Source organism: Arachis ipaensis, chromosome B10 (assembly GCF_059453495.1).
Source record: "Arachis ipaensis isolate K30076 ecotype BB chromosome B10, ASM5945349v1, whole genome shotgun sequence".
Classification (NCBI taxonomy): domain Eukaryota; kingdom Viridiplantae; phylum Streptophyta; class Magnoliopsida; order Fabales; family Fabaceae; genus Arachis; species Arachis ipaensis.
The window spans coordinates 101,372,510-101,386,178 of record NC_142435.1 but is presented as its reverse complement, the minus strand read 5'-3'; the positions used below and the strand labels follow the sequence as shown (position 1 = coordinate 101,386,178).

The 13,669-nt window shown below is 33.0% G+C and overlaps 2 protein-coding genes across 2 annotated transcripts; both read right to left on the bottom strand.

Annotated features, from left to right (window-relative positions):
* Nucleotides 1-1,485: 1,485 nt before the first annotated feature.
* Nucleotides 1,486-3,250, bottom strand: LOC107624280 (uncharacterized). The gene is made up of 3 exons (XM_016326768.3): nt 3,053-3,250; nt 2,032-2,139; nt 1,486-1,920 (listed from the first exon to the last, which is right to left on the bottom strand). Exons 1-3 carry the CDS (start codon nt 3,248-3,250, stop codon nt 1,486-1,488), a joined length of 741 nt encoding a protein of 246 aa, XP_016182254.1.
* Nucleotides 3,251-4,015: 765 nt separating this feature from the next.
* On the bottom strand, nt 4,016-5,182 carry LOC148581094 (uncharacterized). The gene has a single exon (XM_021113562.2). It carries the CDS (start codon nt 5,180-5,182, stop codon nt 4,016-4,018), a length of 1,167 nt encoding a protein of 388 aa, XP_020969221.1.
* Between the last annotated feature and the right edge of the window lie 8,487 nt (nt 5,183-13,669).

Genomic DNA, 13,669 nt, shown 5'->3' with positions numbered 1-13,669 from the left:
ATCCATTAGGACTCATTTCACTTCTACAATTCTACTTATCTAATTCTCCTTGATCTAACTCTCATCAAGGACTTCAATAATTCTCACCTATGTAAATAATTTATCAAATCAATTGAAAACACAAAAGGCTTTGGATTGCCAAAAAGAATAAGAAAATCATTGGGTTCAATATTGATATACCAACATTAAAATGCTTAAAGCTAGATAATAGTCTAGTTATCATCTACTATTTCATATTTCAACATCTTGTGTCTTATTTTGATAAATAGGAGTAACAGATTAAATAAAGAAACCACCAAATCAAAGTACTCTACTCATTCCACCTACAATTGTACAAATGGAAAGCTGCTAAATAAAAAATTAGTTGCATGTGAATCGAAGTTATATTATTACTATTCATATATGGAAGTTGTCTCAAAAACTAAATTTTCAAAGGATCAGGCTCAGAATGAATAACACAGATGTGCAAATACAAATTTTACCCAAAAGAATTTGTACAAGACTATTATTCTCAAGGAAATCTGTAGACTAATATTCTCTGATTTCCTTTTACACAACCACCATATCACTACAAGAAACGTCGTTAAAAATCGACGGCTTAGCCGTCGATAATATTGAAATTCGACGGCAAAATAGACGGGGCAGTTGGTCGCTATAAAACTTGTCGATTTTTTAAAATGCTAATAAAATTGACGGCTTTCATGGCCGTCGATAATAATATAATAAAATCGACGTCCATTCCGTCTGTAATATGGGTGTGAGAATTTTACACTCTTAATAAAATCGACAACACTGCCGTCGATATTATTATTTAAAATCGACGTCCTCTTTGTCGATAATTGATTCAATAAAATCGACAGCCTTTGTGTCGATATTTAACTCAATAAAATCAACAACACTCTTGTCTATAATATGTTTAATAAAATCGACGACAAGGCCGTCGATATTTTATTGAATAAAATCGACACAGTTGCCGTCGATTTAATTGCTTAGATTTGTCTATTTTAACTTTTAAAAGCGACAATTTTGCCGTCGATTTTAATAGTTATATGTTTTAATTTTTATTTTTTTATTTGAAAAATAGTAAACCGTTAATACAAATAAACTTTTAAATATAAAAATAAAATTTATACTAAATATTAGATAATGAGTTTACAAACTTATCAAAATAATAAATAACCCTCTAACATAAAGACTCAAGACAAGATAAATAACTAAACTTAGACTTATATTGTTTAAATGGCAATCCACTAATAATACAAAATATTCAAAGCAAAGTAATTAAATAACCTACTCATACTCGTCTAAATAATCATCTGAGTCATCAAAATCGTCAGAATCATCCCCCCTTTGAGAACTCTGTGGTTGTCCTGGTCGCTGTAGAATAGGTCGGAGTTTTCTACCTGGGGCTGGGGTTGGGACTGGGGCTGGGGCTGTGCTTTTCTGAGAGCTTGGAAAAGTAAAAGGAGGAGGTGGGGAAACACATTATCCAGAACTACTAGGACCCATGGCTCTCACATACTCAGTCAAGCTGCTCAACTGATGACTAAATTGATCCATCTGTGAGTTACTGGTGTTGAGATCCTCACGCAAGGATTCAACAGTTTGTTGCCACTCTCTTTTCTCCCTTTGGTAGCGGTCTTCAAGCTCTCTATATTTAGCAGCATGTTGTTCAACTTCTCTATTGAGTATTGTGATTCGTTCTCTAAGATCCAAAACATCAATGCTGGTGGTCGTGGTTGGCCCATCAACTCGAGGTCGCACTATGGAAGAGTCCCTTACCTCACCCATGCCATATACCCTACCTCTTCGTTTTCCACCCACTGTCTCAATCCATATGCTTTCCTCAGAGACAGGCGGTGGATCAGTTACACCAGCCTCTATAGTAGCCTGCCGCTCTTGCTCAGCCTGAAACATACGCTATTGAAATATATCCTACAATGAGCAAAAATGATTGATAAACTACTATAAGTATCAATAATGCATAACAATTAGATAATAAAATATTTACAATGAATAAAGGTAAATTACCTTTGTCTTTCGGGAGTGTTTATCAACCCATTGAGTCCTATCCTCTTTGCGAGTATGAGTGTGCTCAAAAAACTCATCCATACGTGATGGTCTTCCAAGCGAATGATTCTACATAATGTAACCAAATTATCAACAAATATGAGATGTATTCATATAGATTTATTCAGTTTGTATGGGGCTAATAAGGTTGGTTGGTAGCTGGGTGGTAGTTAGGAATAATATATATGTATAGATATGAATCATGAGTAGATAGATGCCACTATTCAATTACTCACAACTACACACTCATCAATTACATGCATATTATTCATTGATATTTGACATCAAGAAAACATCACGCAACAGAGAATTGATGTTGCTGAAAGCAAATAAACAATTGAATTCACATAACATGACTATAACTAGTGCTCACGGGACACTCATCTTAAAAGCCTAGTCCACTTCCAACTCAACTATGGGACGTGCTTTTCAGAGTTTATATATTAGATTCTTTTTCTCTTTCTCTAATTTCTCACTATAATATCAATTAATTCATTTCTTTTTTCGTTTCAACCAATTAACACTATTATTTTGGGACGTACTTTTATTCTAAATTATTATCATTCTGATTTAATGATTGGTTTTATATATTGTTAATGTTCAAATTATATGTGTATATGAACAACTCCAAAAAGGGAAAAAAGATTAATTTAGTGTACTACTACTACAAGTGCAGCAAATGTTATATCACGAAGGAGTAATTGAACCAGCTACTTTTGTACGGAAAAATCAACACGCTGCATAGCTAGTAGGGCCAACCAGCTACTTTTCTTCTCCAAAACCAAAAGAAGGGCTCAATATTTGATCTTTAGAAGCTTTCCAATGGCAGTATATTAAGAAACCAGTCAAAAGAAGCCACACATAGACAATCAAAACTTCACAAATATTGACTTATTTCGGTCAACGGTTTTCACACATTTGCAACTGTCACCATTCATAGAACAGCAAATATCATAGTAAAGATTGTCTATAAACAACTTACCAAGCGTAACCTCGCTTCTGGAAAGGTGGTGCCTCCTGTAGTGTGAAGGGAAGTACCTCGAGTTGATTTCCTGGCAGCTGTATTTCTCGCCTGTAATTGTCTATAGGCATCAGTGTCCCAACGTCTCATCAATTCACCAAGAACTTTTGGTGGGATCCAATATGGATGGGCACCTTTTTTGCGAATGGCATGGAGCATACCTTGTAAGCGCTTGGCAGCCCTAAACCTCCAAGATTGATAGATATCATCCTCTTCCGTATCAATAATGTCAAAGCATTTCTATTTTAGTGATAGAAGAAGAAAAGTTCTATTAGCAAGAGGGTCTATAATAGTTTTATTAGCAAGAGCCACAAATTCAAAATAGTAATCAGTTAGTTAAAGGCTTATCTGCTATGATTATAACATAGCAAATGTCACTCTGCACTATTTGAATATATCCAATTATCATTATTTACTTGAATTTGCAATTTTGCATTGTGGATACCGATTTATTTTTTTCCCCTCTCAAAAGTCATCTAATTTAATCCCATAACTAAATAAAGGACTCTGTTGTAATTTCATCAAATTTAAGGAGAATTTAATGTATTGAAGCAATTTAATATACAGTCTTATAATCTTAATAGTAAGATACAAAAGCTAAAACCCTACTCCCACAGGTAACACCACATTTGATCTCATTTAGAAGTGAAAAAAAAAGCTTAGTAAATCAACAAAGAAATAAGAGTCCAGTTTTAGTTTTAGGAACTATTAATCAGATGTGAATGGGTATGCCTAATCATTTCTATGAACAAAACTCAATAAACAAATAGTTCCCTTTCCCCCTTTCTATCTTTCTCTAACTACATGCCCGTATTCATTAACTTGTTTTTTTATCATTCTATTGGACATTGAATATTAAGCTAAAAAATAAGAATATAAAACAAAGATATCAACATATCATACATAATGAGCAATGAATGCTATTCATAAGGAGCAATGAACAATGTAAAGCCAAAGTAGATGCAAGAAGGCAAAATATATAGAACATAAGGGGACAATATGAGGTGGAAGGTTATAAGGGGTAACTATAACAGGCCAACAAGAGTACAGTGTGCTAAAATGAACATTAGGAGAAAACCCATCAGAATAAAGTCCAAGTCTAACATTACGCGGTTCGCTTGCAAAATGAGGATGCTTGGTATCAAAATATTTCCATGCTTCACCATGGGAAGGATGTGTCATCACGTCGTCATTTCTACGATTTTGGTGATGCCACAACATATGAGGGGCAGTACTCATTGATGCATACAACCTTTGTAGCCTTGGAATCAATGGCAAATAATGCATTCTTTTATATGGCACCTTTTTATTTTTTCCCTTCCTAGGCTTAAATCTCTGCTCCCCACAAAATTTACATTGTCTAAGATCTTTGTCCTCTTTGTAATATATCATACAACCATTGACACAACAATCTATCTTAACCTCCTTAAACCCAAGTTGGAAAATAATTTTCTTAGCTTCATAGTAATTAGCAGGAATTTCATTTGGAGTTGTTTGCATTTCTCTAAACAAAGTTGCCCACTGGTCAAAAGATTCCTGGGATTGGTTTCCCTCTGATTTTATACTCAGCATCCTATTGGCAAGTGACAATCGTGAATGGATACAATTTTCCCACAAGGGTTTACTAACTGAATCTAAGAGGTCATAAAATCTCTTAGCATCTCGATTTGGTTCCTCCACTGTTGGTTGCATGTACATGTGAAACTCAGGTTGTAAAGCATCAACAACCATCTCATGATAACGATCAAAATTTTCTTCCCATGTAACACCACCTAATTCAGAGCTACTTTCAATATCTTCTTCTACCCTAATCTGATTCTCTGTGGATATCTCTTCTCCATGCTCTGTCCAAACCCAATAATTAGGTTTAAACCCATAAGTATATAGATCAATTTTAATGTCGATCAACTGTTTAAACGTCCCACATTGACATCTGGCACATGGACACCTAACTAAACCTCCTCTGAGAAATTTATCAGTTCTAGTACACGCATCCACAAATTCATTTACCCCTTTAATATAACTGGGTTTAAGACCCCGCCTCTGATCATACGTTCTATCATACATCCAATTTCGGTTCTGATTTTCCATTATTAATGAATTTAATTTCCTACATATCAAAGGGATAATATTCACTTTTTAATTTTTTTTTCAACGAGAAACCACAACAAATAAAAGTCTTACCATGAATATAATTTATACTTTCACCATGAATGGTTTACACAAACAAGCATATATAAATAAGTATAGATAAGCATGCATAATAATTTAACAGAGATAATAAAGATGAAGATAAATTAAAACTCAATAGTTTAACAGAGATAATAAATAAATAAAAAAGTAGAAGGTTAAACCTTGAATAGCTTTTCTGGAAGTCTTAAGCTCTACCAATACTTGTGATAGTGTAAATGGAATCTGTTGCTCAATCTCTTCTTCAATTCCTTTCTGTTATAAATTCTGTCAGTTTTGTAGAAGATGATTATCAAAATTAAATATCAATTACATATACAATTAAATATCAATGTAAGATGATTATCAAAATTAAACTCTAATAATGATAATCATATGTATTTAGGAGACCTTCATTGAGTCAGGACTCAATCCAAATATATAATTGAAAAAAAAATAGAAAATAAAAAAAAGAAAGGGGAAGATTAAGGCAAGTGAAGAAGGAGAAAACAACGCAGATTCCGTGGTTCCAGGCTTGCATTCCAATCATGTAATATTTATCAGATACACAAACCGTTGAAACAAAGTAATATTTAGCACATAGTACTATTAAATATGAAAGTGAAATTAAGCTTTCAAAAAAGAGCATATTATTAAGATGATGAGATGAGATGAGATGAGTTTCATCACATCAAATAATTATTAAATATGTATAATTATTATTATTAATTTCTCCTCTGCATGTGTCATTTAATAAGAAAGATAGATGCAGATAGATGGTTAAATATGAATGGCAGATGAGATCAAATGAGAGTAGTGTGGCACAGGCTACAAAATTAGAGAGAATATAAGACTCATAGTTTAAATAGTAATCAATAGCACCTCTTCATTACCTCATTTAGCTTTCACAAATACCCTTTTAATTATTTCTTTTATTTTGTCCTACTCTTTCTCATAACTTGCTTCCTTTTTCTCTTCATTCATAATTCCTTGCTTTTTTCACTGCCAATCAAATCCAACACACACCACATCACTAGCTCTCTCTCTCTCTCTCTCTATATATATATATATATATATATATATATATATATATATATATATATATATATATATATCTTGCTATCACAATTCAAGTCTCTCTGAGAATTTCTTTGGTTCTTAGATATGCCCTTCTTCTACCTTTTGGGGGTTGTTGAGTGAAGTAATAACTTGAGTTATTATATATCATCTCCTTTACCTTAATGAGGATCCAAATTTTGAAAACCGATAATCTATTATTTTGAAAACCGGTGAAATTCCTAATTAGAGCACATGTTCAACATGAAGAAAAACCAGCTTGAAGGGATTCTTAAGCTTGAACAAAAACCAAAATTCTAGCCATTAAGGAAGAAAATGCCAACAACAGTGGTGAACAAATTTTTTACTTTTCAAAACTGGCAACCATCAAATTTTTGAGACTACCAAAAATTCAAGAGTTTCTATCTAGGAACTAAAGAAATAAAATTTTCAGCACTGAACAACTTTTCTATTGAACAGGTTTATAAAGAAGAAATAATTTAATGTTGATTCATGGCAAGGACTATGACTCTAAACAGGGTTTATAAAGAAGAAATAATTTAATGATAAAATAGCAGGATCTAGTAACAAGACACCTAAAAAAAACTATATAAAAATATTTCCCGTTTTCTATCATTAACTATTTCTAATGGCAATAAGCTCAACAACCTGAGTTGTTCATGCTATTAGCCTAGATAAATTGTAACAAATACACCCATGATGAAGTGTAGCAGTGCAGCAGAGTATTATATTAATATTTCTGAAGCCGAAACACCACAACTTCGTAAGACAAGGACACATCTATGTTGACCCATCCTAATTTGTTTTCCACACAGATGACAGAAAGTGAAAACCACGTCGTACTGCATCACCATCAATCCTGTACCCTCTATAGAGTAGTAGCATTTCATAATTTCATTAATTATTAGGCTGTGTTTGGTTTGGTTTGGTGTTTCCAAATCATAAATACAGAATTTGATATAGGAGATATAAAATGATTAAATATATAATATTTAATCATTAAAATGGTAAGTAAATTCCAAATGAGAATATATTCTCCCCGACTTTCTCCTTTATCTTTGTTTCTTAGCCTCTATATCCCTGTAGCAAATACAGAATCTAAACAAACGTTGTTGTTGTTGTAAGTTTTTCAAACACAGCACATCAAAAGCAACACAAAATCTACCTACATACACAGATAGATACAGAGAGAGAATCAAAGAATATTTGCTAACCAAATTGAAAACTTAAACTTAATCAAGAGAGAGCTATTAGCCTACTAATATTTAGTATTTACTAGTGGATCTAACTACTGTGCATGCTGGTTTTTGGGTCAAAATCTTAAATTCCTAGCACATTTTTAGCAAAATATCAACAACTGAGATAACTGCAACAATTATTGGGTGTTCAGTTCAGCATTACGAATTCCCTCCCTCCATATGTTTTGTCAATCAATAAACAGACTAAATTAAAAATCTAAATTTAAAACCTAATTACTAAATCATCCATTAAAAACCAATCAACAAACTAATTATCTAAAATATGAAACCCCAAATCAACAAATTAATTAGCTAAGTAGGGGAGCAGGGGAGTAGGGAAGAATCCAAACACAAGCAGGAGAGCAGGTAACTCACCCTCACCATGCCATTGGATAAGCACGAGCTAGCAGCGACGGCAAGTAGAACCAGCGACAATGGCGGAGGGAACTTCGGAACCAACGACGATAAGGGTTTTCAAATTACGTGCTCCTGCCTGTCATCCTTGACAATATTCAATTCTTATCAAATGCATGTTGAATCGAATAACTTATGAATAATCCCTAAACAAAGAAGAAAGAATGGAAACTGACTCTCGCTGGAGTTCTACCTCACTGAAAACCCTTGGTTTGAGTAAGGCGTCGGAGTAGGGTTTATGGTTGAGAGAGAGTGTGTGTTGAGGAGCGCCGGCGAAGCAACCGTGACGGAGCGGCGACGGCAATGGAGAATGACGCGGGTTGGTGCTGAAATGGGGATTTTGGGGTAAAAGGGAATTGTGTTTCTAAATTCTCTGGACGCAGGAAATGGACGGGGTAAGTGTTTTTTAATGATAAAAATCGACGGCACATTTGTCGATTTTAAATTAAAAAAAATTGACACTCTATGCGTCTATTTTATATATTAAATCTATACCGTTTATTTGGTTTTAGAAAACGATCTAGACCGTTAAAATTTATCGACAGCAATTGTTGTCGATATTTTAATTAATAAAATCGACGCCGTTTTCGTCGATTTTAAAATAAAATTATTTTCAGCCCCAAGTTCGTCGATAATGTGACGATAATATTATGTATCATAACATTATCGACGACTTAGCCGTCGATTTTAATATTTTATTTTTAATTATTTTTTTAGCAATATCGACAGCAAGCCGTCGATAAATATCGACGGCAGAATTAGCCATCGATTTTTAGCGTCGAAAAAAACATTTTTTCTAGTAGTGATATAACTCATTTGCATTAATTATTTTTAAGATCACATTAATCTCTGTCAAGAATTTTTATCCCTTCTCTTGATTCATCTAATAGAACTTCTATAGCTGCAATTTTTCCATCATTTTGCAATCCCTAAAAATATTGTTCAATGAAATAAAAACGCAAATTGATATGGTAATGCCAATATTACATGATAGTGAATTAGCTGAACTAAAACTACCCTCCCCAATTTTATTGTCTGGACTGAAGTTGTCAATGATAAGTTTTAATTCTATGTAAAAAAAAAAATTAAGAATTGAACGACAAGAAATTTCATAAAAAAAAAAACAGAAAAGATGTCTCTACAAAATAAATATTCAAGGAAATAAAAATAAAAAAATACAGAAAGAACAAAAGAAAGAATTGTAAGTAAATAGATAAAAACTTTTTTCCATTAAATCTTAATAGAGAACAATATTAAACATTATAAAACCACATAAAAGAGAACAAATTAAACATAATTTATACAAAAAAAAAACAAAAATAAAAATGATTTACCTTAACTTCTTTTCAAAGCTTCTTCTCTCAATTGAGTAAATGATCCAGCGTTTCTAGCTCCAAATAAAAGCTCCAAATAATACATAAAAACTGAAAATAAAGAACAAAAAGAAATTTGAGGTTTTTAAATTAGTTACCAAAAATAAATTTAAAACCTTTAGATGAGAAAATATAAAATTTGAAAAATTTAAGACATTTAAATATAATTTGCATCCATCAAAATATAACATTGTCCTTCCTAACAAGCTGTCCAATTAAAAAACTTGTCATTTCAATAGAAAAGTATTGTCCAATTTAAGTAACTAATTTAAATGACTAAATCTTTTTTAAACTGATTAAGTATTCACCAAACCAAGTAACTAATTCAAGCGACTAAATTGGTTAAAGACATTTCAGAATCCTACAATTTTTTGTATTCAGTTTCAAGGTATATAATTGGTTAAGAATTGCTATTATTTGAAAACTTGTTAGATTTAAAGACTTTTCAGAAAGTTCACACAAATCAATTAAAACAAAACCACACAAACATCTTTTATGCAATTCAAGCGACTAAATCTTTTTAAAACTGATTTTAATACGCAAAAATCCTACAGTTTGTTTATTTGGATCAATAGTGCAATGAAATTAAAAGCAATTAAGGTAGCGTTGCATGAATCAATTAATCAATATTATTTTGAAAACAAATGCCAAAAAGAGGATTTGACATAGAAAAGAAAAGGTAAGGATTGACCTCACATAATATACGGAAATGCCCATTCATAGCATAAACTTAATCATATACACAACTAACCGGATATTAACTCATTGTCATTAGAAAAAACGGCGGCACCTTGCATATAATGCGTGAAAAGCTTAGTTCTTTCTTTCCACCCTTCTAAATGTTCATAAAAATATAAATTAAAAGTAGATATAAGTTTATTGGATGCAATAATAGACAAACAGAAAAAATAAAGATTTTGAAAAATAAGAAGTTAAATGAAACATTAACAATTCAAATGATGTTTGTTATGTGAACAGACACAATTTTAGCTTCAATTTCACTATAATAATGTCCTAAAGATAAAACAAGATTTTAATTTCTGAATCTCAAGTTAAAAAATATAGCTAATTATTATTAAAAGAAAACAAATAGTTAGACTAACATAAGCAAACACTATATACTAACTTATCACAATTCAAAAAATAATAAGAGTTGGAGTTCTAGTTGAAGCAAATGGAGAAAAAAAGAAAAGCAAAATAGAAATGTTTTACTTCACTCTGTAACGACATAATCTTCAATATGGAATGCTCATATCGAAACATCGAGTATTACCAAGTTGAAACTACACTGACATTGTTATTAATAGTATCAAGCTTGTAATCGGGTTAACAGAACTCGATTTTATGAAAAAACTTTCTTAAAGAAAAAATCACAAATAAGAAGAAACACGAGATTACACAAACTAAAAAGATAAACAGATACAAACACAAATAGGATAATATACTAATATATATATATATATATATATATACACAGCACTCAAAAGATGAAAAGTTAGTTACTTCCTCACAGTTATGTACATATATACAACTCAAAACATCTCCAGGGTCTGGCCCATATAGGAAGCTCCTAATCTAACACCCAGACTAGCCTAGTCTTCTAAACTGATCTCTCAAAAGACAAAAGTGAGAGTCTAAAACAAAAAAAAAAAACACTAAACCGGAGTGCTGCCAAAAGAAGAAGCTAATGTCACTACCTAATCGTTGTCAGAAGTCAAGTCCACGATCTCTATCTCCTCAATGTCTTCGTCATTAGAAATAACGATGACCTTTGGTGTACTTTGAGGACTACCATCATTGTTATCGCCTGCAGAAACTGTACCACTAGGAGAAATTTACTCAACTGCTAAGGGCAGACCATAAGCCACAGCGGAAGTCCCGATAAGCTCTATGGTGAAAGGGTCAGAAGAGCAAGTAGAAAGCGACTCTATCAACATATCCAATCCTACTAGAGGAGACTCAGGGATGTAGTCATCGACGACAGGGCCAAGCTCAGGCACTACCTGACCATCCTGATGTGCTGGAATTAGACCTCCATGCATGTGATCAAAAGGACGGTGGACAGAATCAGGATGTAACCACGACAGCAGAAAAGCATATGGTTCATTGGGATCAAAGAGAGGTGAAGCTAGTGGGTGCTAAAAGGAATGATCTCTAACTACGTACTTACGAACTCGGGGCTCTGCGGCCACCACGTAGATGCTTTGAAGGACAGGATCCTCATACATACAAGGCTGCTCGAGCTCATAGAAGATGACACTCGTCTCCATCTATAGGGGGTAGGAAGATAGGGGATAAAAATTGGAGAGTTCTTAGTAGGGTCGGGGTAAAACAAGTTAATTTGCTTTTTATATAACAGACACGTGTCCCAGACCAAATCGACCATAACAAAAAAACATAGGCAAACAATAAATAAAAGCAAACAGCAACATCACATACAACCACAATAATGAATTCAAAACACACAAGAGATATGCACAACCAAGTATGATTCATGTCTAGCCCTAGTGTAGGTAATGAGTTCATCCGTTGGTTTTCAACCCGCGCCCGACATTACATCCTTACGGACGTTGTCTCTCGTTGCCATTGCTTCAGGGTATAGTGCCTGATACACTCTTGGGTTATAGTGCCCGCACGCTCTTGGGCTATAGCGCCCGTATCACTTCCACAATTAAAGTGACGGGTCACACTCTTGGGCTATAGTGCCTGTACCGCTCTTGAGCAAATCACCGGATAAATTGATGACAAGAAAAATCATTGGTGTAGCACTTCCAAACGCCATTATCTCATCACATAATCAAATACCTTTAAAAATATACAAATTCCTTATCCAGAATTCCAAAATTTCTCTAAATTAACTAACTAAAACAGAGCGGGTCATGAGATTTAACTTTAGAATTACTTTTCCGAATATCTCAGAGTTATTCTTAAATTCTATAAATACTTTAAAAATTCATAAATATGCCCACTAGACTAAAATACATAAATATGCTTAAACTTTGAAAAATAGCATATTTTGCAAGTTACTTTAATTAAATTGACGTATTTTAAAATTACTCTAAATAACTTTGAACTTCTATAAAAGAGACCCAATCTTCACTGGTTATTTTATAAATTATTCAAAATATTGTACAAATTTTCAAAAACCCAAAATTTCATTAAAATAAGTAAATTGGGCACGGTTCTTCTGTTTTCCAAATAAAACATTTTTCGTTCAATTAGAGTAATATTTTTTTCAAAGTCGTCTTCTACTTTAAACCCTTTATTGTGAACCAATTATTTTTTTTCAAAAACCAACCTCAATTAATTTCAATAAAATTTATATATTTATATAAAAAAATTGTTCATTAAATCTTTCTCAAAAGTCAAGTCTCTGCTCCTTTTTACTCAAGACCTCTGTTCAAAATATACATTTAATTATAATTAATCCCAAATTAAAATCTAACTGACAGAACTCAGTTACATACTATTATATAACTCAAATTTTAGTCAATTATTCAACAACAACATCTCAGTTCCTAATTTCTCAACATGGCTGAATCACAACAACAATTCCAGTAGCAATTCAACTAAAATTTCAATAGCCAACAATCACAGATTTGAACAACAGACAACAAACCAACCACATGTATCAATTAATTCATAATTTTAACCGATTAAAGAGTCAAACTCTATCTCTGTGAAGCACAGAACACACAAGGTACCAGAAGAGGTTTCTGATCGGTCAAACGGAGCGAAAATATTGAAAACTCGGTGGTTCTTCCCCTCCTTTGGTTTGGCAGAACTGGCTCCTGGCAGGGCAGCTCCAGTTCATGATTCCATTGAACAAAACACACATCATCGCGTAGAAGAGAAAGATACAGGCACTTCTATTGGATAAGAATTTTTGTCGAGGTCACGGATTTCAAGAGATCGAGCTCGGAAAGTTAGAAATCAACAAAACCTTCCATTTTCTCTCATGCATGGCTCATCTGCCTTTTGGAGAGAGAGAGAGAGAGAGAGAGAGAGAGAGAGAGAGAGAGAGAGAGAGAGAGAGAGAGAGAGAGAGAGAGAGAGATAATTTGTGCTTTTTATATAACTTGATTAGTTGCTAAGTGTCACTTAATCAAGGGGAATGATGCATGCGTCGCGACACGTGGCACATTAAGTGCTGCGTGTTGCGATTTTAAACCGCTGAGTCAGCGAGGTTAATTTTTAAATATCATGAAAGGTAATTAAGGTAATTAGGCAAGGTAAAAAATCAAATAATTATCTCAAATAGTGGTACTAAATTAAAATCAAGATTGGGTAAATTACTAATGTAAATG